The sequence below is a fragment of the Boleophthalmus pectinirostris genome, unplaced genomic scaffold (genome assembly GCF_026225935.1).
Source record: "Boleophthalmus pectinirostris isolate CB_2022bp ecotype Guang Dong unplaced genomic scaffold, ASM2622593v1 HiC_scaffold_7, whole genome shotgun sequence".
Lineage (NCBI taxonomy): Eukaryota > Metazoa > Chordata > Actinopteri > Gobiiformes > Gobiidae > Boleophthalmus > Boleophthalmus pectinirostris.
The window spans coordinates 42,644,356-42,672,014 of NW_026571473.1; the positions used below are offsets into that span (position 1 = coordinate 42,644,356).

Genomic DNA, 27,659 nt, shown 5'->3' on the forward strand with positions numbered 1-27,659 from the left:
CGACAGGAGCAGACAGGAGCAGACAGGAGCAGACAGGAGCAGACAGGAGCAGGATGATGAAGACGTCTGTGAAGCTCTTGACTCTGGTGGCTCTGTTCATCTGTGTCCACTCAGGTATTTGTGGGATTTAAATTTGGTTTTAGACACGTTTGAGTCAAGTTACGTTCAGACGGGTTTGTGTAAACTATGATTAAAAAGTCATAAGTGGCCAATTATGAACGGCTTTTTATTTTTTTCACATGTGCGATCAGACTTTAGCCGTCTTGAACTATGTAAAAGTGAAATAATATTAAGTGTGGAGCAAAATGTAAAGGATTTTAGTGGTTTTCTATAAAAAAAAATAAATAAAAATGCAAAAAAAGTAACTCGAGTAAAACTAAAAGTATAACATGAAAAATCTACTTAAGCAGCTGTTTAAAAACACACTTAAAAAGTAAAAAAGTAAACGTATTTTGCAGAGATTTTAAGAACAATTAAAGGATGAAATGTGATTTTGAAAAATAATTCAGCTCATTTTAAGTGATTCAGTTGAATTCTTATGTTTTCTTGCTGTTTTTGTTTTTGTGTTGCTCAAAATTGGAACAGAAAGTCAAAAATAATAATAATAATAATAAAGTGCTAAAAAATATATATAAAAATTTTCAGCAATTTCAAAGAACTTTTTACTTTTCTGTCCTGTTCTAAAATGTAGTGGAGTAGAAAGTACAGACACCTGAAGTAAAAGTAAAAAGTATCCTTTGTAAAAAAGTACTTAAGTAAAGTACAGATGCCTAAAATTTGTACCTCAGCTGCACCATCGTCTGAAGTCTCCTCAACTGCTCCTCGTTATCCTGCCAACAGGGTCTGCAAGCAACACAGACCTGGTTTAGACCTGGTTTAGTTCTGTTTTAGTCCTTGTTTAGTTCTGTTTTAGTCCTTGTTTAGTTCTGTTTTAGTCTTGTTTTAGTCCTTGTTTAGTTCTGTTTTAGTCTTGTTTTAGTTCTGTTTTAGTCCTTGTTTAGTTCTGTTTTAGTCTTGTTTTAGTCCTTGTTTAGTTCTGTTTTAGTCTTGTTTTAGTCCTTGTTTAGTCCTGTTTTAGTCCTTGTTTAGTTCTGTTTTAGTCCTTGTTTAGTTCTGTTTTAGTCTTGTTTTAGTCCTGTTTTAGTCCTGCTTTAGTCCTGTTTTAGTCCTTGTTGAACCTGGTCTGGTCTCTTGCAGCTGCTGGTCTGCAGTGCTGGTCCTGTGAAGGTTCTTCGTGTTCTTCTCCGACATCACAGAACTGCTCATCAGGAGAGACCCAGTGTCTCTCCAGGACTTACATCGGTAACTGTTCCAGTCTCTTTTCTTGTCACATCCTCTAAATGAGGTTCACACCAGAGCGTCAAAACGTTGTCCAAGGCGTCAGCGTCAGAAAGTTGAAATTGCTCAACTTTTCGTGTCAGACGTGTCGCATCAGAGACGTGAGACGTTATTATCAGGAAGAAAGAAAAAGACCCAAGAACCAGAACCACAAACATTAATGCAAAAATATAATAATAATAATATAATAATTAAATATATACACCACAAACACCGAGCAGATCGCCAGGACTACACCAGGACTAGACCGAGACTACACCAGGACTAGACCGAGACTACACCAGGACTAGACCGAGACTACACCAGGACTAGACCGGGACTACACCAGGACTAGACCGAGACTACACCAGGACTAGACCGAGACTACACCAGGACTAGACCGGGACTAGACCGGGACTAGTCTCTGTCAAATGCAAAAACGTCCAAACAGAAGCGTGTAGGGTGTTTTTCGACGCTCTGGTGTGAACACACATTAAGTTTATCAGAGAATCTAAATGCATTTGTCCACACTCGTATTTTTCACACATTTCCACACGGAAACGGTGCTCAGTTATCACAGTGAGTCACGTGTCCTCTGCTCTCGGCCAATCGTGCACCTGGTCTCCTCTGGGTGCACCTGGTCTCCTCTGGGTGCACCCGGTCTCCTCCGGGTGCACCTGGTCTCCTCTGTGTGTTCGGGTCTTTGGCCTTGGTCTTGTTTTTCACAGTTTATGTGTAAAATAAAGTGCTGAGTCTCTGGTTTTGCCCTGTGACAGTCAGTAGGTCATGAATTCTGCAGCTGCACCCAAACCTGTTCCACCACAACGTCATTATGTAAGATTTAATTTGTAAATCCCCTAAAAAACCAAAACACAGACGAGCAGGAAATTACCAGATACCTGATACCAGGAAGTACATTCCTTCAGCTGACATCATCACTGAACAGGTTTTTGTTTTTTTTGGTTTTTTTTGTTTATTGTTTTAGTTTGCCACAGACAACACGCACACAGACATTAGACAGGACAAGACAATACACTCAGTAAAAGACAGAAAACCACAAAGAAGAAAAACCACAGACGTGTGGAGACACAATGATCCAGGCAAAAAACAGACGCGTCGCCTTTGGCAATTTGTGCCATTCTCTGTGCAGGCAAGAACAAAAAGAAGAGGTGACGAATCAAAGAAACAGCTGCGTAGACATGGGCAGACGTGGGCAGACGTGGACAGGTGTGGACAGGTGTGGGCAGGTGTGGGCAGGTGTGGGCAGGTGTGGGCAGAACACGTTGTCAGGTCTTCAGAGGGAACTGGAGGTCAGTAGCATCAAGTTTTTCACCAAACTTGTGTTCTGTGTTGCTGGATCAGCTGCGCCTCCATGTCCTGTGTCCAAAACACTCACCGACGCCATCGTCCTCCACAACCTCATGTCCTGCTTCTGCTTCTGTGTCCGTACATGCTCAGTCTGACAGATTCTGGCAAATCGTCTCGTGGAACAACTTCAACAGAGTGAAACCCTCACGAGAGACGATTGGATTTCAAACAAGTTTGATTCTTGCGACCTTACGAATGTCGATCAGGAGCTGGTCGTGAGGTATTAATCAGTTTTCTTATCCCCAGGTTTAGGACACGAAGCTCGACACACGATGAAGCCAAAACTCGGCCCAATCCCCAAAACAGTCGCACGAGTGAAAAATCGGCTCAAAAAAGGTCAAAAATCGCACAGTGTACGTCCAGCTTAAGGCTACGTTCAGTCTGCAGCCTGAAGTGACCCAGATCTGATGTTTTGGCCCCTATGCTCCTGAATCAGATCAATTTTTTTCCAGTGTGACCCAGACCACTTGGATCTGTGCTCCTAAAACCCAAACATATCTGATCTTTGGACATGTGACTTCAATGTGAAAAGAACATGTCAGGAGTGTGTTCAGCTGTTCTATCTGACCAAGGTCGACACACGTCAATCTAAAGTTCAGAATAGGTTTTGGTCGACAGTAAACAGTCAAAAACAGTAAAAAGTGTGGTGTTCTAAAACGTTGGATAGAGTCACTGTTATAGTTTGGTAACTGTCATCATATTGTAATAACACATAAGGATACAGACAATGGGAACAGACAACAGATAAGTCAGGGTAATGAACAGCACAAACCAGCAGAAAGAAAACAAACAAAACGCTGCTCTACAGAAGGACGTATGTATTAAGACACTCTCTCTATTTACTTTAAAGAAGAACTTGAATTTATGGAGATCTTGGCAGTGGTTGAGACGTGTGTCCACACAGTTCCAGAGTTTTATGCAAGTTGTTTGAACATTGGGCAAGTTGAAATTTCCAGACCTTCATTTTAAACAAGATTTGTAGATGACTTGGTAGTAAATTGTTGCATGTTCTAAGTAAAATTACCAGAGTATATTTTACAGTGTGTCCTGGAGCCAGGGGAAGGGATTTAGCAACATCAAGACTCTGAACACTCCGATCATTTCCCAGGTTTTTGTGTAGAACTCTGTTCATAAACAAATCAACAAAAACAGGGTTTAAGGACACATGTATTAAATAATACAGATCATGATAATACAGAAACTAACATCAAATCTGAATCACAAATATGTCTCACTTTGTTGAAGTGGCCAAAGAGGCGTGTGGGACTGAATGTGTTTTTTTCAGGTTGTGCTGCACCAGCACCTGCACTGCCCTCTTCAGGAGATTCTTATTTGTTCCTTTTGTGTGTTTAGTCTCCTACAACTATGGAGACTACAGCAGTAACACCACCTCCACTTATAAAGGCTGTGCTTCTGCTTCGGAATGTGCAGCTGAAGGGTTTTCTTCATATAATTATGGTCCCTACTCTAATGATGTAAACACCACGTGCTGCGACACAGACAACTGCAACAATGAGAATCCATCCAGTGAGTGATTCTCTCTTATCAGCTGATGTTCTGCACTTTGAAAATGTTTCATTTAATACACATTTGTTTCAGTTGTGGCGCCCCCTGTTGGCTCTCTGCAGTGTTACAGCTGTGATCCTTACTCTTATGAATGCACTGCCAATGTGACCTGTAACACCCAGGAGGTGTGTGGACAGGCTGTGGGTGAGTACAGTTCAAAACATTTCTAGCTATTTATCTTAGATAGATAGATAGAGATTTGAGGAATTTGAAGAACTTTTGTGAAATTTGACGGTCTAAAGGTAAAGTTTACAGTCTAAATGTTTACAGTCTTAAAATCTAAACGTAAAGTTTATAGTCTAAATGTATAGTTAACAGTCTACATTTATAGTTCAAATCTATATGTAAAGTTTACACTCTGAATGTAAATGTAACAGAATTTAGGTCTAGGGGGCAGACTACAGCTTCACAGTTCAGCAGATTTGTTCTTTAGGGAGCCTGAGTATGAGTGACAAGACCCCAGAGTGTATTTAGAGCTTTGTGATAAACATCCTGAAATACATTTAGCAAATGATAACAAAATAAAAACACAACCAACAAAACAACAAATATAATATTGGCTGGGTATTGATTAAGAGGAAACCAGTCCAGTGATTGCAGTTTGTGTGTTTAGTCCTCGATGATGCAGTTAGTGCTGATCGTTAGTTTAATCCAGGTTGAAAGTAAAAAAAAATAAATAAATAAATAAAGGTTTTCTCCTACCATGAATTAGCTCGCCATCAGGGTATGGGGTTGAAGGATGCAGTTTAGTTGTGATGAATCAGTCCATTAAAAAAACTGACCTTTGAATTCCAGGCTGAAAGTGACTCCCCATGCACGGTCATATGTTAAAACATGTATGGAGGCGCAGGATATGAAGGTTGTGAGATACAAAGTTTTAAAGTTTGAAGTATATGTTTGACGACACCAGAGCATGACACAGCCACAGCAGAGCAGAGGAGGAGGAAGTGACACTGTGACCCTGTAACTTAAAGAAAATGAGGGAAATCAGGTTAGAGCGAAAACTGACCTGCTATAATAAAAGTGGTTCAGATGTGGGTTATATACAATTTACAGACTAAATGTAAAGTTTACAATCTAAATGTAAAGTTTACAGACTAAATGTAAACTTTACAGTCTAAATGTAAAGTTTACTGACTAAATGTAAATTTTATGGCCTAAATATAAAGTTTATAGTTTAGATGTAAGGTTTACAGTCTAAATTCATAGTTTAAATTTAAGTGTAATCTTACAGTACTGACTAAATGTAAAGTTTACTTTGACACTTTTGACATTCTTTGACAGCTGCAGTAGAAACTGTTTCTGATCTTCATTTTTTGTTCATTTACAGTTAAAATCTTGAATAAGTTTCAGGCCCTTTCAGTAACATCATTGAAACTTTCCTGGAGTGCACAGTTTTAGCTCCTTCTGAAAGTCTGCATGATCAGCCCCGTCTGCTGGGGAACTGTTCAAAATGTTTTAGGCAGATCAAGAGCTTCGAAGAAACGCATCGTGCTGATAGAGACAAAATTACTGACCTGCTTCCCTTCAGAATCTGCTTGATTAAGGGCATCACATCTCTTTGGTGGAACCTCTGATCTTTCTGTGTTAACATCTGTGTTAACCTGTTAACAGTTAGAAAAAAGCATTAATATAAATGTACATTAACCTCACTTTCTATTTGTCTTACTTAATACATTCCTTGCTAGATGAAGCACAAATCCTCGACCTTGTTGGTGTGTTACTGTTTCTCTCAGTAGATCAGCTCGGTTTATGCTCAAAACACAAAATGAGTCCATTTCCAGGAAACTTCATGCAGCTTGAACAACCTCTAAAACATCTCCTTTTTCCTCCAAATTTCTTCATAAATAATCTTTTGGATGCTTAAACCTAATGCAGAGTTGTAATCGATGTTATCTTAACTATCAAAACATTATTTGATGGATCACCCTGATGCGTGTGCGTGTGTGTGTGTGTGTGTTACAGATGTCCTTACAAATGACCAGTATAACTTCTCCCGTCCATTTTACGGCTGTGTCTCTGAGAATCTGTGCAACAACACCAACCTGTCACAACTATATATTGGCTTCAGTAGCCCAGTGTCCTGCTGCAACACTTCCCACTGCAACGTCCCAGGTTAGTCCTGTTTCAGTCCTGTTTCAATCCTGGTTCAGTCCTGGTTCAGTCCTGGTTCAGTCCTGGTCTAACCTGTGTCTCTTTCAGATCTGGGGTTACAGTGTTCGACGTGCACAGACTCGTCATGTTCTTCTCAGCGTTCGGTGACCTGCTCCAAACTCGCCCCCTTCTGTTACTCTCAGGGCTACGCAGGTACAGTACTGTCCTCTGATTGGTCACTGCATGTCTGAGCCTCTCTCTGATTGGTTGGTACAGGTCTGTAGTGGGCGGGTCTGGCTCTGGTCCACAGTCCAGACCTGGTTCTTGGAGAAGTCTCTTCAGATCTGACCTGTTTCTGTTCTGGTTTCAGTTTCTAACAGTGATGGAAGCTACAGCTCCAGTGGGATACAAAAAGGCTGTGCTTCTCCCTCGGTCTGTACAGCTGCAGGGTCTCAGGTTGTTTCTGGTGACTTTGGTGACATTTCTTACATCATAAAGAAAACATGCTGCGACACAGACGACTGCAACGCTCCAAACCCGACCTGTGAGTGCTGCTCCTCATTTTACACAAATAGACTTGGTAGTGGGTTCCTCCAAAGTCACCTCCTTCCAGTCCAAGTGTCCTGCCTCAGCCCAAACAGACGCCTAATGGAACAGACTTCAGAGAGAACGAGCAGCAAGAAACATAGAAATAAATAATCTTTAATCATTGTAGATAATGAAACATACTGCAGAACACTGTTTCACTGCCCCCTGCTGGCTCTCTGCAGCACTACAACTGTGACCCAGATTATTATGAATGCATCTATAAAGTGTGTGTGTATCTGTGTGTATCTGACATCAGTCTCTCTCTCTCCCACAGTTCGCAGACTTCAGTGCATAAGCGGCTCCGACTCTGAGCAGCGTTCAGTCTACTGCCCCTATTTAAGTACAGCGTGTATCTCTCTGTCCTACACAGGTACAAGACTTCCTCTGATTGGTCAGTGCATGTGTGTGTCTCTGATTGGTCAGTGCATGTGTGTGTCTCTGATTGGTCAGTGCATGTGTGTGTCTCATCTGCCATCACCTGGTGTGTGTGAAGACGCGCCCATCCATAGACCTTGCATGTACAATGTTCCCTCGTTTATCGCTGGAGTTACGTTCTAAAAATAATCCTCAATAAGCGAAATCCGTGAAGTAATCAGGTTTATTTTTTACAGTTATTATATATATTTTAAGGCTGTAAAACCTCTCACCACACACTTTATACACTTTTCTCAGACAGGCATTATAATTTTCTCACATTTCTCTCTTGTTTACACATTCTCAAAGTTCAAACCTTCGTAGATGTTAAAAAATAAGTACAGTATAATAGAATGAAAACAACCGTCAAAACCTGCTTTCAGGCCCAAACATTTGTTTGAGAAAAAAAAATATGAACATTTTACTTTGATAGCTTTTAGAAATAACAAATTTAATTTGAATGATCAACCTACGAGGTTGGACACATAAGAAATGATTAATAGTTCACAGTTCTTCTGACCGTGCCTCCTCTTCCTGGTGCCGTTTCCGCTGTAGCGTCTTTTTCCATTGTAGGCCTTGGTGTAGGTGCCTTTTTCTGAGTGAAGAACATAGTTGTGGGTAGTTGTTGATGCTGTTTTTTCTTCTGGGTGAGAAGATTCTTAAAAACAGACACTTGATGATCACTTTAAATTTGTTGTTCACGTATGCCTCTGCTCCAGCGGTATCTGCAGAGACTGCCTCTCCATGAAGAAAAGCACTTTTAAAGGTTGTATGGAGGATTTTTTTTTTGTTTTTTTTGTTTCAAGTTGTCAATGATAGCATTATAGAGGTGCAGTAGCCTTGTAATTATGATGACCAAAAAAAAGAGAATAAAAATTCATCAACTCTGGACGTGGTGGGGCTAAACATTTGCCAATAGATAACGACATTGCCTCGTTATCTGTTAGCTGACAGGCTATCAATCAAACTCCCTACGTTTCTAGCGTAACTGACCTGCCTGCGCGCCGCCGGTACGTGGTTTACGTACGCCTGTCACGCAGTCCACAGACGCAAGACGCACAGACACTGTTTACTCCACCAACGCAACAGTTCTTAGCGGCTTTTTTTGACCTATATCTTCCTCGCAGTTAGCACAAAGTTTGTTGCGATGGCGACAAGAATCCAGGAGCAGTTAGCCGCAAAAGAAAGTCCGTTTTTGAGGTCGCTGAAAGAAGAAGACAAGGGGAAAAGCAGCGAAGCCAAACTAAGGTGATTCTTGTAGATTCATTCCAGCGATGGCGCGACTGAAGCAGACGCAGGGTCTAAAGACTGACGCATTGGTCGCCAAATTACTCCTGGACAGGTAACTTCTGCTTATTATGAAAACGTACTTTATTTCCAAGAGCTAGTCAAACGTTTTTCAGGACACGAAAGCGATATCCTATGTCTGAAAACGTAATTTTCAAGGCAAAGAAAGAGTCCGCTTGCTGCTGCGTGTTGTAGCTAGTTCATTCGCACTGAATCTCCGCGCAACCTTCTCTGCTCCCCTTTCCTACTCCTGTCCCCGCTGCCCGTTCCGCTCTTCCCCCTTCTCCTCACTTCTACGGGCACGGAATCTCCGCGCACCCCCTCCCCTCTCCTCTCTCCTCTCTCCTCTCTCCCTGCTCCGCTCTTCTCCCTGCTCCTCACTTCTCGTCCGCGAACGAAATGTCCGCACACCCGCTCCCCCCGCTCCTCACTTCTCCGCCTTGCCTAACCAACACTGTAGTTAGTTGTTTACAAGTCATGTGCAGCTCACCGGCTGTAAACAAACCTGTTTCTGGCGTAGTGAGGAGGCGGGAGAAGGCGTTTCTACGTAGGGAGCTGTAGGGGAGGGGGGGTGGTTTCACGCATGCGCAACATTTGAAAAAGGACAAACAGTCGCTGGATTTCTCGTTCCTTGGAAAATCCTCTATACAACCTTTAAGTCCAAAACATTTCTGAAATTTGTCAAGACAGCCCTTGCTGGCATTAAATGGGCTGGTACTGCGTGGTAAAAGCACTCATTGATAGCCTGGGGTCCACATCATCCTGCTCCTCGCTGTCATGAATGTCATCGCTGTCAGCAAATGTTTTATAAAGCTTTTTAGCTTTTGTGTGGAAGATGTCGGTATCCAGTGTAAAGTTCTTTTATTTTTGCAGTCACTGATCCACAAAGGTAAAGCAGACTCCAACCTTACGATGGCCTTGTTGCAGACAGTTACAACCCTTTTTGCATCCTTCTTAAAACTTATTGCTGCTGTTGTCCTTATGTTATTTTCCTCCTTCTTTATGTAATGAACCAAAGATTAATTTATTCTGAATTTATTCTGTACGGACACTTACAGCCGTGTAACTTCTCTCTTCCTTCAGCGTGTCCAGAAGTCCAACTTTTTGTACAATGGTTACATCTTCCTCTGCCTTTTGGGTGCAAGCGCAGGAGCTTTTGTTGGTGCAGAACGTTTCGTCGACATAGTGGGTTTTGTTGAGGAGAAAACTTGGAAATACACAGCACTTCAGAATCACACTGCGAGAGATCAAACTTTCATGTAAATTTGTCAAACTGAACACATTCTGCACTGTACAGAGACACGGCACGGAGACTGATTGACAATGAGCTACACAGTCGCTTAGTCAATCAGGACACGGGGGAGGAACACAATGTTCATACAATGTAAAAAAAAAAAACATAAAAAATTGCACACAAAAAAATCTGCGACACACAGAGACTGCAAGAGGTGAACCGTGATATAACGAGGGACGACTGTAAACAAAAAACCTTGTTTGTTGTGAACACACGGAGCTCATGTACGTGCACATGCACGACTTTACCTGCTCATACGAGGAAAACATTGAATAAAGTTTCTAAAACTTACAGCGAATCCAAGCTTACCTTCAGTAAAGACTGGGGATGGTGACAGAAGTTCTGCAGCCTCTCGTCTCTGGTTGTCCTCACTCCCCCGAGTTGTTTTTATCTCCATAAACTCACGGAGGAGCACGTATCACAGCAGGACTCACATCAGCCTCACTATTTAATAGATATTTCTACTGCTGGACTTTTTTCTGTGCTAAAGTGTTTGCTCGACTGCCACATGTAAACAAACAGCGCCGTGCGATGACGTCTTCAGGCCCTGGCTTGGTTCTGTTGTGCAGGTGTGAGTGTGGAACATAGAACCCACAACAATCGTGCTCAAGTACGGCTCGGTTCAAAAGTCCTAGTGTCAGTGCGTCCTCTGTTTGGGTCGGTGATGAGATGGGACAGTCCCTCGAAGTGTTTCCTCTGGAAGGTCTTCTGCCATATTTGGTGTAAAAACCCTAGTATTTCAGAGCTACCTGGTTGGCATTGCTAGCTCTATGCAGAGTTGCCATGGATACTCAACTTAAATAAAGTTTTAGTTTTGGTCTTGTTCTGCTCTTGTGACGCTTCCACCTCAACATCAAGACTCTGAACAAATCAACAAAAACAGGGTTTAAGGACACATGTATTAAATAATACAGATCATGATAATACAGAAACTAACATCAAATCTGAATCACAAATATGTCTCACTTTGTTGAAGTGGCCAAAGAGGCGTGTGGGACTGAATGTGTTTTTTTCAGGTTGTGCTGCACCAGCACCTGCACTGCCCTCTTCAGGAGATTCTTATTTGTTCCTTTTGTGTGTTTAGTCTCCTACAACTATGGAAACTACAGCAGTAACACCACCTCCACTTATAAAGGCTGTGCTTCTGCTTCGGAATGTGCAGCTGAAGGGTTTTCATCATATAATTATGGTCCCTACTCTTATGATATAAACACCACGTGCTGCGACACAGACAACTGCAACAACCAGAATCAGCCCAGTGAGTGATTCTCTCTTATCAGCTGATGTTCTGCACTTTGAAAATGTCTCATTTAACACACATTTGTTTCAGTTGTGGCGCCCCCTGTTGGCTCTCTGCAGTGTTACAGCTGTGATCCTTTCACTTATGAATGCACTGCCAATGTGAGCTGTAACACCCAGGAGGTGTGTGGCACAGGCTGTGGGTGAGTACCAGTCAAAACATTTCTTACTATCTATCTTTCTAGATCTATCTATCCAGATATATCTAGATCGATCGATCGATAGATAGATAGAGATTTGAGGAATTTGAAGAACTTTTGTGAAATTTGACAGTCTAAATGTAAACTTTTTAGTCTAGATGTAAAGTTTACAATTTAAATGTCAAGTTCACAGTCTAAGTGTAAAGTTTACTGTATAGATGTAAAGTTTAAGTCTTAATGTAAAGTTTACACTCTGAATGTAAATGTAACAGAATTTAGGTCTAGGGGGCAGACTACAGCTTCACAGTTCAGCAGATTTGTTCTTTAGGGAGCCTGAGTATGAGTGACGAGACCCCAGAGTGTATTTAGAGCTTTGTGATAAACATCCTGAAATACATTTAGCAAATGATAACAAAATAAAAACACAACCAACAAAACAACAAATATAATATTGGCTGGGTATTGATTAAGAGGAAACCAGTCCAGTGATTGCAGTTTGTGTGTTTAGTCCTCGATGATGCAGTTAGTGCTGATCGTTAGTTTAATCCAGGTTGAAAGTAAAAAAAAAAAATAAATAAATAAAGGTTTTCTCCTACCATGAATTAGCTCGCCATCAGGGTATGGGGTTGAAGGATGCAGTTTAGTTGTGATGAATCAGTCCATTAAAAAAACTGACCTTTGAATTCCAGGCTGAAAGTGACTCCCCATGCACGGTCATATGTTAAAACATGTATGGAGGCGCAGGATATGAAGGTTGTGAGATACAAAGTTTTAAAGTTTGAAGTATATGTTTGACGACACCAGAGCATGACACAGCCACAGCAGAGCAGAGGAGGAGGAAGTGACACTGTGACCCTGTAACTTAAAGAAAATGAGGGAAATCAGGTTAGAGCGAAAACTGACCTGCTATAATAAAAGTGGTTCAGATGTGGGTTATATACAATTTACAGACTAAATATAAAGTTTACAGTCTAAATGTATAGATTAAATCTAAATGTAAAGTTTACTTTGACACTTTTGACATTCTTTGACAGCTGCAGTAGAAACTGTTTCTGATCTTCATTTTTTGTTCATTTACAGTTAAAATCTTGAATAAGTTTCAGGCCCTTTCAGTAACATCATTGAAACTTTCCTGGAGTGCACAGTTTTAGCTCCTTCTGAAAGTCTGCATGATCAGCCCCGTCTGCTGGGGAACTGTTCAAAATGTTTTAGGCAGATCAAGAGCTTCGAAGAAACACATTGTGCTGGTGGAGACAAAATTACTGACCTGCTTCCCTTCAGAATCTGCTTGATTAAGGGCATCACATCTCTTTGGTGGAACCTCTGATCTTTCTGTGTTAACATCTGTGTTAACCTGTTAACAGTTAGAAAAAAGCATTAATATAAATGTACATTAACCTCACTTTCTATTTGTCTTACTTAATACATTCCTTGCTAGATGAAGCACAAATCCTCGACCTTGTTGGTGTGTTACTGTTTCTCTCAGTAGATCAGCTCGGTTTATGCTCAAAACACAAAATGAGTCCATTTCCAGGAAACTTCATGCAGCTTGAACAACCTCTAAAACATCTCCTTTTTCCTCCAAATTTCTTCATAAATAATCTTTTGGATGCTTAAACCTAATGCAGAGTTCTAATCGAGGTTATCTGAACTATCGAAACATTATTTGATGGATCACCCTGATGCGTGTGTGTTACAGATGTCCTTACAAATGACCAGTATAACTTCTCCCGTCCATTTTACGGCTGTGTCTCTGAGAATCTGTGCAACAACGCCAACCTGTCACAACTATATATTGGCTTCAGTAGCCCAGTGTCCTGCTGCAACACTTCCCACTGTAACGTCCCAGGTTAGTCCTGGTTTAGTCCTGGTTCAGTCCTGGTTCAGTCCTGGTTCAGTCCTGGTTCAGTCCTGGTCTAACCTGTGTCTCTTTCAGATCTGGGGTTACAGTGTTTGACGTGCACAGACTCGTCATGTTCTTCTCAGCGCTCGGTGACCTGCTCCAAACTCGCCCCCTTCTGTTACTCTCAGGGCTACGCAGGTACAGTACTGTCCTCTGATTGGTCACTGCATGTCTGAGCCTCTCTCTGATTGGTTGGTACAGGTCTGTAGTGGGCGGGTCTGGCTCTGGTCCACAGTCCAGACCTGGTTCTTGGAGAAGTCTCTTCAGATCTGACCTGTTTCTGTCCTGGTTTCAGGTTCTTACATTAGTGGAAACTCCATCTACAGCTACAGTGGGATCCAAAAAGGCTGTGCTCCTCCCTCAATCTGTACAGCTGCAGGGTCTCAGGGTGTTTCTAATGACAATGGCGACAGTATTTTCTTGAGCAACATCACCACATGCTGCGACACAGACGACTGCAACACTCCAAACCCGACCTGTGAGTGCTGCTCCTCATTTTACACAAATAGACTTGGTAGTGGGTTCCTCCAAAGTCACCTCCTTCCAGTCCAAGTGTCCTGCCTCAGCCCAAACAGACGCCTAATGGAACAGGACTTCAGAGAGAACGAGCAGCAAGAAACATAGAAATAAATAATATTTAATCATTGTAGGTCACAAAAAATAATGCTTAAGAAAATCCTAAACACTGTTTCACTGCCCCCTGCTGGCTCTCTGCAGCACTACAACTGTGACCCAGATTATTATGAATGCATCTATAAAGTGTGTGTGTATCTGTGTGTATCTGACATCAGTCTCTCTCTCTCCCACAGTTCGCACACTTCAGTGCATAAGCGGCTCCGACTCTGAGCAGCGTTCAGTCGACTGCCCCTATTTAAGTAAAGCGTGTGTCTCTCAGTCCTACACAGGTACAAGACTTCCTCTGATTGGTCAGTGCATGTGTGTGTCTCTGATTGGTCAGTGCATGTGTGTGTCTCTGATTGGTCAGTGCATGTGTGTGTCTCTGATTGGTCAGTGCATGTGTGTGTCTCTGATTGGTCAGTGCATGTGTGTGTCTCATCTGCATCATCTCGTGTGTGAAGATGCAAATATCCATAGACTTTGTGTGTAAATCAAAATCCTTGTTTAATGTGAACAGAAGATTTGAGTTTTAAGTGGTGAAGTCAGGGCTGGAGAAGAGTTCTAAGAAAGGGAACGCAAAAGCAAAATATCAACATCGAAAGGTAAAATACTGAAGTCGGCCATACTATCCCAACAAAAAGTCAGAAAGCCAGTTCTGTCATTGTTGTTCGCAAACACAAAACTGACCTACGTAGAGGTTTTAAAAATTTGAGTGAGAAATTTGGTGAGAAAAGCAATGGCTTTGAGGGGTAAAGTTCAGGACTTTCAACTGTAAATCTATGTCAAACTTAGTGGCAGACCAGAGGAGGCAACAGTTCTGTGCATTAAGAACACTGATCAAATTGAAAAAGTCAACACCTGAGCATGACTCAAATAATAAATCACAACATATTATACAAAACAATTCAGGATGTTTCCTTTTGTTAATCTACCAAAGAAGGGGATAAAACTGGGACATGTAAACATACACAGTCTTAGGAACAAGTTACCTGATATCTCAAACATTCTATTGGAAAGCAATTTACATACTGTAGTTTTCAGAGTATATGGTGCACTTAAAATCCTTTAATTTTCTCAAACATTGACTGTGGGTCTTATAATCCAGTGTTTTATGCATTAATTCTGGTTGTGCTTACTGTCCTCAAACTGATTTTATGTGGCACACGGTGCTCAAAAACCTTTCAAAATGTTTGTCTGTGTGTACGACCTGAAGAAGTGTAATTTTGAATTTGTTGAAGTGACTGAGAGTCACGTATAAAAACTATTATTAGAATGTAAAACCCTCTGCTGTGGATGATATTGACTCAAAGTTACTGAAATAAGTGGCAAACATAATCACTCATATTTTAAATTTGAGCCTACAGAAGAATATGTTTCCACAAGCTTGGAAAAAAGCTAATATTTTACCATTTCCAAAGAGTATAAGTGTACCCTTCTGTGGGCCTAATAGTAGACTAGTTAATCTGCTGCCTACTCCGAGCAAAATTATGGAGAGGACAGTCTTTGATTTATTTTTCAGACAATAATTTAAACAGATTTTCAGTTTGCTTAGATGATTAGATAATAAGAGGCTGACAGGTGCAGTGTTATTAGATTTGAGTTCAGCTTTTGATCTTACTGACCACAACCTTTTGTTAAGAAAAATTCAATGTTATGGGTTCAGTTCAGCAGCATCACTTTGGCTTCAGAGTTTCAGAGAAAACAATAAAATAAACTGTCTTTTTAATAGAAGTTTTTCAGCTGACAGAGATGTTTACTGTGGTGCAGCACAGGGAGGCCGTCTAGGTCCACTCCTGTTTTCTTTATATACAAATGACTTGCCATTAGTGTTACAAAATTCTAAAAGAGTCTTGTTTGCTGATGACTCAACAGTTTGTTCATCACAGAGTACAAGTGGAGAACTTCAAACTGTCTTAATGGAAGAATTACAATCTGTGTATGAGCGGACTGCAAACAACAAATTAGCTCTAAATACTGACAAGACAAAAAGTATTGTGTTTGGAACCAGATGTTTGCTGTTGGATGAGCATAAATTAAGCCTCACAGTCAAAGATAAAATTGTGGAGCAGGTACAAGTGGCCAAGCGTCTCGGAGTAGAGACTGATGAAAGACTGTCCTGGTCTAAACTCATCAGAGCTGCAGTGTGTAGGATGAGCAGGACTCTCGCAGTGGTGAGGAGATGTTCCCATTTGTTATCTTTGAACATAGTTGCAGAGGTCATAAAAACACTTGTACTGTCACAGTTAGATTACTGCTCTGAGACTTGGACATGTGCTGCTGTGTCGAACATAAAGGAGCTGCAAATGGTCCTAGATAAGGCAGCTCGATGTGCTCTTCGATGTACATATAGAACAAAAGTAAAGTGGATGCATTCTGTGTTGTTCTGGTTACAGGTAAAAGAGAGATTCAAAGCTTCCCTGCTTAATCTGACAAGAAACATTACAGTCATCAAATGACCAAATGTGCTTTATCAAGAGCTCTGCTTTAGTTCAGACGGGCACCGATATTAAACAGACATGGCACAGAGGGCAGATTCCAATGACCTAATGTAATAACAAATCATGGAAGAAGCACAGTAAAATACACATTAATGTCTGCGTGGAATAATCTACCAAGAGATATTATTTTTGCAAATATGACATACAGAAACTAACATCAAATCTGAATCACAAATATGTCTGACTTTGTTGAAGTGGCCAAAGAGGCGTGTGGGACTGAATGTGTTGTTTTCAGGTTGTGCTGCACCAGCACCTGCACTGCCCTCTTCAGGAGATTCTTATTTGTTCCTTTTGTGTGTTTAGTCTCCTACAACTATGGAAACTACAGCAGTAACACCACCTCCACTTATAAAGGCTGTGCTTTACCTTCGGAATGTGAAGCTGAAGGCTTTTCTTCATATAATTATGGTCCCTACTCTGCTGATGTAAACACCACGTGCTGCGACACAGACAACTGCAACAACCAGAATCAGTCCCGTGAGTGATTCTCTATTATCAGCTGATGTTCTGCACTTTGAAAATGTCTCATATAACACACATTTGTTTCAGTTGTGGTGCCCCCTGTTGGCTCTCTGCAGTGTTACAGCTGTGATCCTTTCACTTATGAATGCACTGCCAATGTGAGCTGTAACACCCAGGAGGTGTGTGCACAGTCTGTGGGTGAGTACCGTTCTAAAGATCTGTCTATCTCCTGAAGATTTCCATCTAACACATGAACTTTCTTTTGGATTTTGAGAAATGTGCGATTTTCATTCTAATTTCCAAAAGGTTGACCTGGAAATGTTGAGTACAGTGAACATACAGTAACATGTTCTATACAGTAACACACACACGTCCCCCCGGAAAGTTTACAGTATAAATGTCAAGTTTACACTCAAAATGTAAAGTTTACTGTCTGAATGTAAAGTCTACAGTTTAAATATAAAGTTTACAGTAAATGTTACGTTTACAAATTTAAATATAACATTTAACCTAAAATATAAAGTTTACAGTGTAAATGTATTGTTTAAATCTAAATGTAAAGTTTACCATTTAAATGCCAAGTTTGTGTAAATTAAACTGATTTTAAAGTTTAAATAAAGTTTACAGTTTAAATGTCAAGTTTACAGTTTAAATGTAACATTTAAGTCTAAATGTCAAGTTCACACTCAAAATGTAAAGTTTATAATCTAAATGTGCATTTTACAATCTGAATGTAAAGTCTACAGTTTACATGTAAAGTTTACAGTAAATGTAAAATTTACAAATTAAAATGTAACCCTTATTCTAAAATATAAAGTTTACAGTCTAAAATGTAAAGTTTACAGTGTAAATGTATAATTTAAATCTAAATGTAAAGTTTATAATTTGAATGCCAAGTTTGTGTAAACAGATTTTAAAGTTTAAATGTAAAGTTTACAGTCTTAATGTAAAAATCCACAGTTTACGTGTAAAGTTTACAGTCTAAACATAAAATATACAATGTAAATGTAAACGTTACAGTATCTATGTAAATTTGCAGTTGCAAATGAAAATTTACAGCCTACAATATAAAGTTTCCAGTCTAACTGCAAAGTTTTCAGTCTAAAGGTAAAGTTTAAGTCAAAATGTATAGTTTACAGTAAATGCATTTTTGACAATCTAAATGTATTGTTAAAATCTAAACTTAAATTTTAGAGTCTAAATGTAAAATTAACAGTCTAAAATGTAAAGTTTGACTAAATGTCACGTTTACAGTAAATGTAAAGTTTATAGTGTAAATGTAACTTTTAAAATGTAATTGTAAATGTATAGTTGAAATCAAAATGTAATGTTTACATTTTAAATTTCAAGTTCACAGTCTAAATATAAAGTTTCCAATTTAGATGTATAGTTGAAATCTAAATTAATATTTACAGTCTACATGTGTATGTGCACACACACACACACACACACACACACACACACATATACATATATATATAATTTTTATTTTATTTATTTTTTATATATATACAGATGTCCTTACAAATGACCAGTATAACTTCTCCCGTCCATTTTACGGCTGTGTCTCTGAGAATCTGTGCAACAACACCAACCTGTCAAAACAATATATTGGCTTCAGTAGCCCAGTGTCCTGCTGCAACACTTCCCACTGTAACGTCCCAGGTTAGTCCTGGTTTAGTCCTGGTTCAGTCCTGGTTCAGTCCTGGTTCAGTCCTGGTCTAACCTGTGTCTCTTTCAGATCTGGGGTTACAGTGTTTGACGTGCACAGACTCGTCATGTTCTTCTCAGCGCTCGGTGACCTGCTCCAAACTCACCTCGTTCTGTTATTCTTGGGGCTACGCAGGTACAGTACTGTCCTCTGATTGGTCACTGCATGTCTGAGCCTCTCTCTGATTGGTTGGTACAGATCTGTAATGGGCGGGTCTGGCTCTGGTCCTCAGTCCAGACCTGGTTCTTGGAGAAGTCTCTTCAGATCTGACCTGTTTCTGTCCTGGTTTCAGGTTCTTTCAATTATGGAAACTCCAGCTACAGTGGAATCCAAAAAGGCTGTGCTCCTCCCTCGGTCTGTACAGCTGCAGGGTCTCAGTTTTTTTCTTATGACTATGGCTCCAGGTCTTACCTCAGCAACCTCACATGCTGTGACACAGACGACTGCAACGCTCCAGCCCCGTCCTGTGAGTGCTGCTTCTCATTTTACACATACAGGGCCCTACCTTCCCCCTGATCTTAGCGTTAGCCTGAACGAGGGGGCGTGTCCAGGTGGGGCTGTACTTTGCTGCTGGAGGCTGGAGTTGGACGGTACTAGTACATACATAGTGATCACATCTGAACCAGCAGATTTTGTACAGATCCAGATCAAACCAAACTCTAGAGCAGAGCTGAGCAGAGGGAGGGCATCCGGACGATACACGAACATCCCGCACAGCACATGAACATGTTATGAATGTTAAAGCATTTATCATTCTAATATATTTCAAAATCAACGAAGCCTTGAGCAGGTTACACATTGTTTTTAGTAGACTAGTTTGTTATTTATTTTTACAACTCCGGAAATTCACTGAACGTGCCACATCACTCCCTCAGTCTGCTCCAGATTAAGATCGAGGTCATGATCGGGCCCATAGATTTTTCTCAAAGGTTCAACTGCTCCTCTCTGTTCCAGCGCCCCCTGCTGGCTCTCTGCAGTGTTACGGCTGTGACCCAGACACAAAAGAATGCAGACAAAATGTGACCTGCAACGTCATGGAGACCTGCACCAACACTTCTGGTGAGAGACACACTTCCCTTTCTTTATTTATTTGTCTATTGTTTATTTACTAAAGTTACTACTAATGGTGGTTTGTTTCCTGTGGCAGCACAGGTAATGAGAGGTCTCACATTTGTACTGGAATTTTTCCTTCTAATAATAATTGCAGCTTTGGTTCTTTTTAAGACTGTAGTAGATGTGTTTACCTCTCTGACATGTTTAGAGCCTCGTTCAGAACTGTCCCTGGTCTTGGAGATGATGTGTTTTATATCAGATGTCGTTTCTTCTTGAAGTGTTGTCAACTTTATTTTTTCATTATTACTGAAATTATTCAGTGTTAAGTAACAATTTAATAACTACACCTTATTTAGCCTTAATAAAGCATGAACAAAGAGTTAATTCATAATGAACAAATACTTAATAAAGAGTCATTCAAGCTTAATAAATACTTAATTAGCACTTAAATTGCACTTTATCAGCTTGTGCTGTAAATAGTTACTCGTAATTATTTCATACTTACTGAACTAAACATTTGTGTTTATATTTGTAAGTATTTAAATACAAATTTGAACATTTATTAATGATTGTTAAGCCATGAGAGAATGATTTACTAATACTGCAAAGCACTGATCATTCAGAAAGCTCTTATCTGTTAGTTAAGTCTTTTTGAGAGCTTTTCTAAAGTGAAGACTTTACAGCACAAGCAGATTAAGTGCAAGTAAAGTGCTAATTAAGGTAGTAATTCAATACTCAATAAGCCTAAATGACTCTTAATTAAGCATTTGTTCTTTATGAATTAAGTTTTTGTTCATGCTTTAATAAGGGTAAATAAGGTGTACATTATAAACTGTACCGAAAAAAAAGATCCACACTGAAGTTCTTCAGAGCTCCCAAATTTTATTTCAATGACGCCACAACTGAAACTCCACACTGTGATGCAAAACACCTGAAGATTTTTTTTTTATTGGATTAGTTTGGATTAGTTTGGATTGGTTTGGTTATTGGATGTGCATGTTTCTATCCACCAGTTTTGCTATTGACACGACTCTAAAGCTCTTTAGAAACACGCAGGCTCACATGAAGCCTTCGCCTCATCGTGAGTGTCACAGATTTAGAAACACTTTTTAAGCACAGTCACCCAGCAGAACTACATAAAAACTACTGAAAGTCCTCATCAGAGAGTCTAGAGACAAAAACATTTGATCATTTAATCATAGAATATGGGCCTAAGTAACGATGGAGCCCCTCCCCCTCGAGTAGAAGGTGGATACTTTCACTTTAAGAGGTTATTTTCTGTCCTTGTGCTGAGCTGAGACAATCTTAGGCGTACTCTGCTCTAGAATCTAAGTGAAAAAAGGTTGTCTAAACTGTAGTAAAAAGGGTGAGATGGGAATAAACGATGTGTATTCATCGTTTGAGCCGTGTGCGTCTTCTGCGTTACAGTGGGGAACTACAGTCGGTACGGATGTGTCTCTGAGAACCTGTGCAAAGACCTGTCCTGCTGCAACACCAACTATTGCAACGTCCCACTGACCACCGGAGTGACCCGGCCCATGACCACGCCCATGACCATGACCACGCCATGACCATGACCACGCCCATGCCCATGACCACGCCCATGACCATGACCACGCCCATGACCACACACATGACCATGACCACGCCCATGACCACGCACATGACCACACACATGACCATGACCACGCCCATGACCACACACATGACCACGCCCATGACCACGCACATGACCACACACATGACCATGACCACGCCCATGACCACACACATGACCACGCCCATGACCACGCCCATGACCACACACATGACCACGCCCATGACCACACACATGACCACGCCCATGACCACGCCCATGACCACAAACACGCCGCCAAACACCACAGGGGCCCCGCCCACAACCACAAATACGACGCCCCCCGCCGCAGAGGCCCCGCCCACAGGAGCCGTGCAGGTTCTGGCTCCAGCTCGGCTCCTGTTTCTCCTGCTGCTGCTCGTCTCTGTTCACATGTACAACTTTTAACGCAGACACTAAAAACCCGAGCTCTGTTTTCTGATCTGTGCCCTTATGTTGTTTTCTCATCGCAAACAGACCTGGAGTTGTGTTTTGTTTTATTCACACGTGTTTGAGCCACAATAAACCCGAGCGTCAGGGGCAGAGGCGCAAGGTACAAACTCACGAAACTCCGAAAATAATGAGACTTTATTCCTCACCTCTCGTAAAGTGGTACATTTAAAGTGCAGCGTCTCATCCACATCATCCACAGAAATTATCATCCACAAATAATGAGCCCAGTCCACAAACAGTGTTGCCAGATTGGGTTTAGTGATTCCCGCCCTCTTCAGCAAAAAAAAAACACTCAACATTTTGTCACAGAAAACGTTTAATCTTTGAATAAATGTGTGATCTTTATTGGGCTTTTTAAAAACATTGCCAGCATTGAGAAAACATGTTAAATGTAAAACAGCATTTTCATTGATCACATTTAATATTTAAATACAAATGTCACAGACGGTTTAATCTGTAGGCTTTTGAAAAACATTGCCAGTATTTGATAAACATGTCGCAACGTAATCGATTAGCTTTTTAAAAACATTGCCAGGGTTGAGAAAACATGTTCTGTAAAAATTATGCTCAAATGTAGAACAGTATCACGTGTAAAAATAAATGTCATCAATGGTCGGCTAAAACCTTGACTACGGCAAGAACAGCAGCAAACACAGAACCTGAAGGGAGAAGGGAACGTGCAATCAAAACTACACAGGCTCAGGGAGTGTGCAGTTATTAATAGAATACAAGAATGCAAAGAGTTTACCTGTAAAGAACGATTTAAAGCTCCTGTTGGTGCATCACTCGTGGTCACACTTATTTTTTTTTTTGTTCTGTGGTGTTTGTTTACGTGGTGCTTTGTGTTGTCCGGTTTTTTTGATAAAGCTGTGATCCCCTGTCCCATGGGAGACAGTAAAGGATGAGCTTATCTTATCTTAAAGGGACAGTTCAGAATTTTGGACATAGTGCAGGAGTGTTAAACTCATTTTGGTCCGGGGGCCGCGTCCAACCTACTCTGATCCCAAAGGGGCCAGAACAGAAAACTCATGTCATATAAACCCCAAAAATAACAATAAGTTCAAATATTTGTGCAGAGAAACACAAATCTATTACACAAATCTTTTTGAATTGATGAACTCTTTCTTTTACAAAATATTATGAACAACCTGAAACTTAAACCTGAAACCTGAAAAATACAATTTCAACACGATGTTTTAACATGAATTTGTATGAAAATAGGAATAAGTCAATTTTTCTTGGAAAATCCTGCACTCGGCTCCACTTTTCTCATTTTGGACATTTTGCTGATGAGACTCTGATATCATAAACACTGTAACAATATTTTAATAGAAAATATTAAAAATATTTTAGTGGAAAATCAGCCGAGGGCCAGATTAAAGGTCTTGGGGGGCCGGATCCAGCACCCGGACCAGATGTTTGACACCCCTGACATAGGGTCTCTTTTCCTAATGAGCTAGAGTGTCACTTTTTATATAATCCGTTCAGTCCTTGTATTTTCAGAGGTCGCTGGTGCTAGACTAGTGCATGTCAATGGTCATAGTTCTCCTACATTAAAAACAGTCTTACCCACTCCACAAAACACCCGAAGAAAATCTGTTATTACACCAGACTGTCCATGTGAACGTCTGTGTCCACGGAATCATTTTAGAAGTAAAACCAACCTTGGGTCGCATGAATCGTCGCATGTTCAGGGACTATTTTCTCAGCAGCAGCAGAATTTTCCTCTGCTCTAGTTCGTTGTGATGATGTGAACGTGGCCATAACTGGAACAGGCTTCTTCTTGTGCTCTGTGTCGCTATGGCGATGGTGCCAGGTGATATCAGTCCAAAGCTGCTGAGCTTTTATCAGGAGATACAACTCACTGCTGCTGCTCAGACAAAAATCCTTCAAATGCAAGGTTGGTTTTACATCTAAATTTATTCTATGGACACAGACGTTCACGTCTGGTGTAAGAATAGATTTTCTTCAGGTGTTTTGTGGAGTGGGTAAGACTGTTTTTAGTGGCAGGATAAACTACGACCATGCTCTAGTCTAACACCAGTGACCTCTGAAAATACAAGGACTGGATGGATTATTTCATAAAGTGACACTCTGGCTCACGAGGAAAACAGACCCTATGTCCAAAATTCTGAACTGTCCCTTTAACCTGAGAATCAAAGAGCAAAGAACTGAATCTGCAGCAGCTGAACCCTGAGATGTCTGAACATAGAGGACGTCGGTTCATTTGTGCACAGACCAAAAAATCCTCCTTGAAACTGGACGGGAGTGGAAGTCTCATACGGTTCCTTGCGTTATCATGTTTTTGCGTATTGCGGTGATTCGTGTGAAAACAAAAAACGCCCAAACTGAACTGTTGAAACTTGCCCAAATATTATCTGCCCCAGACAAAATAAATCTAATTGGAAAACACCCTTTATCTCCCGCCTCCTGTGCAGTAAAATCCTGCATCTGAAGTTTTGCTCCACATTTCACGAATAATAATCACACAGTTTGGATCTAAACTGGAAGAGCAGAGTCTGATCTTTGACACTTCAGAGGCTACGTTCAGACTGCAGCCTGAAGTGACCCGAATCAGATTTTTTGTCTCTATGTTTCTGTATCTGATCTTTTAATGTCAGTCTGAACCACACAGATCTGATTTTTTTCACATGTGACCAGGACACTTGGATCTGTGCTCCTGAAACTGATCCATATCTGATCTTTAACATGTGACTTCAGTGTGAACGGTCAGGTCACATTCATCCACCTACACGTCATCAACAAGACACAAACGTCACTATTCTGCACTGAAGTAGAGAAAACTGTTCATGATCCATGTGACTGAAGTGAAGCACATCTCCACTCACCACAAAACACCACCACCAAAAACCTGGTCCTTCTCCTTCTCAATCTCCTCCTTAAAACAAGTCAGTTGTTCATGTTGTGGCTCCGGTACGAGAGGAACTTTAAAATCTCCAGGTGCTCGATGCTGCGTCCATGTTTGGACAACTTGTGTAAACACAGAGACGCTCGCTGCGGTTGACGTCGTCGTGTCTCCAGTGTCACATGTGGGACACTTTTGGACCGTTTAATGTTCACACTGGAGTCACATACAAGTCACATTTAACTGGAAATGTGAACGACCTCACAAAAACATCGGATTTCACAAAAAAAATAAATCTGAATTGAGCGTTAAACCTGCAGTCTGAACGTAGCCAGAGTCTCTGAGCGACTCCATCACAGACTCACACATTTATCTCCTTTTTGTCGCATGGTTAAGATTCGTTTAAAGCCGAAAAGTCCTGTAGTGTGTGACGACCTTTAGTCTACATCTCCAAAGCTCCAAACACTCTGTCCCACCCTGTGATGTCATGAAGTGGTGGTTTTCAAGTGATCAGCTCCTTTTACTTTTAGTTCAGTCAAGATCAGCAATTCCGGCGCTGAAATGATCCGAATGATTTTATCCACATGACATCACAAGGTGGGACAGAGTGTTTTCTGTTTGAGAGAAGAAACAAAACAAAAAAACAACTCCAGGTGTTTTTGATGAGGAAACTGCATTAGAACATAGATCAGAAAATCTCTTTGGTGAATATATTTCTTTGAGTATAAAAGTGTTTTCAGTGTTTTTGTGGTTTGGGGAGGTTTAAATCTAATCTGTGTCTTACATGTTTGTGGAACTTTGAGATTTTTGCTTTTAAAATGTAAAGTGGGAAACAAATAAAATATATTTCTATAATTTGTGAGCTGTGTGTATGTTATGGATATTATGGACACTATGGTCATAATAATAATATTAATAATAATAATAATAATAGCGCAGAATGACAGACCTGAGACTGACAATCTGAGCCATTGGCAATGCGGGGGTCTTACCTAAGGACACAACAATAGTTTTTACCACTGGTGCCCCACAGAGAGCGCACGGAAGCGTCACCAAAGCCCCGCCCCCACAGCGAGCTTCACAGCTGATTTCTGTCTGTGAAGCCACAGAAAGTGCGGAGCTTAACCGGGTAAAATTCATACCATTTTCCATGAAGAAAACATGAGCTAATAAAAGACTTGTGCTTTTAAATTCACTTTTGATTCACAGAGATCTTTTCATTTATTTAATTTAAACTAAGAAAGATCATTTGCACAGTCAGGTCTATGGCTCTCTCATACCACAAGAGTGTAAAATGTAGCCTAGATTATTTATATTTTAAGCACAGGTTTACTGATTTGATAAAAGTGGAGCGTGATTATCACAATCAGCAGGGAACATGTTTCTGCTGTGTAAAAATTAAATGAAATCAGCTTCAGCAGCATGAATGTTGTAGCAACCAAAGCATGTACCTGCTGTCATTCACAAATTTTCAAGGCTGACAGCTACAGGAGGGCAGGGCAGCAAATTAAGACAACGGACTAGTTGAAAATGAGTAATGTGTATTATACAGAAAAAAAATGAGATAACCCGAAATGTACATAAGCTGCAGCAAAACAAATCAATGAACCAAACTCAAAATTAAATAAATATCCTTGAAACCAGTCTGTTTACCCAGCGTGGATAAAACAGAATTCAAGCTACATTATAGTCCAAAATCAGTTATCATGAGGGGTACAATGTCCATTAAGCGCAGGATTATTGAACAGTCGAGTAGTGGAGTAGCTTGAGTAGGTGGGAGAGTTAGAGGACAGACAGTTAGCCTCCTACCAGACTGGAGGTTCCCTCACAGGACAGTTCCTCGCTCGCCATCGGGTTAAACACAGTTTTGGGCACCTGGCCTGTGTGCACATAAAAAAAGCCTCTTAGAACATAGTAATGTTGTTGGACGGTTAGCATTAGTGTTCACATTACAGCAGTTCGTAAATAAATCAATCACAATCTGTCATAAGATGAAAAACCAATCATGTGGAGCACATATTAGCATATGCTAAGAGCTAGCATGTTAATGCTAACTAGCATTGACATGCTACACTGGTCAGGATATGGGGACCAGACAAAATGGCTGACATTGGTTTTAAATGGTAAATGGTCACATTTTTCTATAGCGCTTTTCCACCTTCAAGACACTCAAAGCACTTTACAACAAGGAACCACTCACACATTCACACACACATTCACACCCCAGTCTACGCAGACACTGTGGGCAAGGTGGGTTAAGTGTCTTGCCCAAGGACACAATGACAGCATTCATCTGTGGGAGCTGGAATCACATGGATCACATGGATCTGACCACTCAACCTGTGATGTTTTTTATGTCGAGAGCTGGATTCGAACCACCAACCTTCAGATCAGTGGGTGAATGCTCCACCAACTGAGCTACTGCCGCTAACGATAGCATTAGCATGCTAGCATTAGCATTAGCACTAGCATTAATGCTAACAGGAACAACAGCCAGCAATCAATAATTAAACATGGGTTTCATTTTGAACTTACCAGTTCAGTGTTATTTCAATTCAAATGTCCCACATCGGGTTTGGTTCTAAACATAAGAATATGAATCGGAAAGGTTGAAATGTACTGACCTTCAAAGCTCTGTCCCCTGACTTCTCTCCCACAACTGAGGAGAGAGAAGTCAAGGGACATTATATACTCTGTCTGCTGAAGTGTGATTGGATAATTGGTGAAATGGGCGGGGTGATGGGCGGTGACAAGTCATGTGGCGTAGGGGAAAACCTGGGTTGGATCTGGACAACCGGATTGAATTTTACCCTGGTTACACGTTCATCACGTTTGATGTTTTGTATGTGTACACGGCATGTTTACACTGAGCTTTCATCAGGAAACACCTGGTCATATAATGATCATGGCGTCGACAGAACAAAATGGACGTTGAACCATTTGTTGATTGCTAAAAGAGATTTATGTTCTGGAGGAGGAGGAGGTGTCTCTTTGACTGGTAGCTCAGAGCTCTGGAATAGGAGGGTTTGGATTCTCACCTGAGGGGCTCTGGAAGGTTTGACAATGAACCAGCCAAGTCTTTCAGGTTGTATGAGTTTACCTTGAAGATGCAG

At 40.8% G+C, this 27,659-nt stretch overlaps 3 protein-coding genes across 3 annotated transcripts in view; all 3 read left to right on the forward strand.

Annotated features, from left to right (window-relative positions):
• LOC129412093 (interferon-induced very large GTPase 1-like) overlaps positions 1–27,659 on the forward strand; it is a 218,737-nt gene that overhangs the window by 152,959 nt on the left and 38,119 nt on the right.
• Positions 3–11,374, forward strand: LOC110153396 (variant-specific surface protein VSP4A1-like). Its single transcript, XM_055165305.1, has 10 exons — positions 3–114; positions 1,198–1,302; positions 4,039–4,212; positions 4,285–4,395; positions 6,217–6,366; positions 6,454–6,558; positions 6,716–6,889; positions 7,208–7,303; positions 11,013–11,186; positions 11,259–11,374. The coding sequence occupies exons 1-10, from the start codon at positions 54–56 to the stop codon at positions 11,372–11,374; spliced, it is 1,266 nt and encodes a 421-aa protein (XP_055021280.1). The 5' UTR covers positions 3–53.
• Positions 12,096–21,183, forward strand: LOC129412177 (prestalk protein-like). The gene is made up of 12 exons (XM_055165306.1): positions 12,096–12,123; positions 13,067–13,216; positions 13,304–13,408; positions 13,566–13,748; positions 14,080–14,175; positions 16,690–16,863; positions 16,936–17,046; positions 18,364–18,513; positions 18,590–18,694; positions 18,852–19,025; positions 19,514–19,618; positions 21,041–21,183. Exons 1-12 carry the CDS (start codon positions 12,096–12,098, stop codon positions 21,181–21,183), a joined length of 1,524 nt encoding a protein of 507 aa, XP_055021281.1.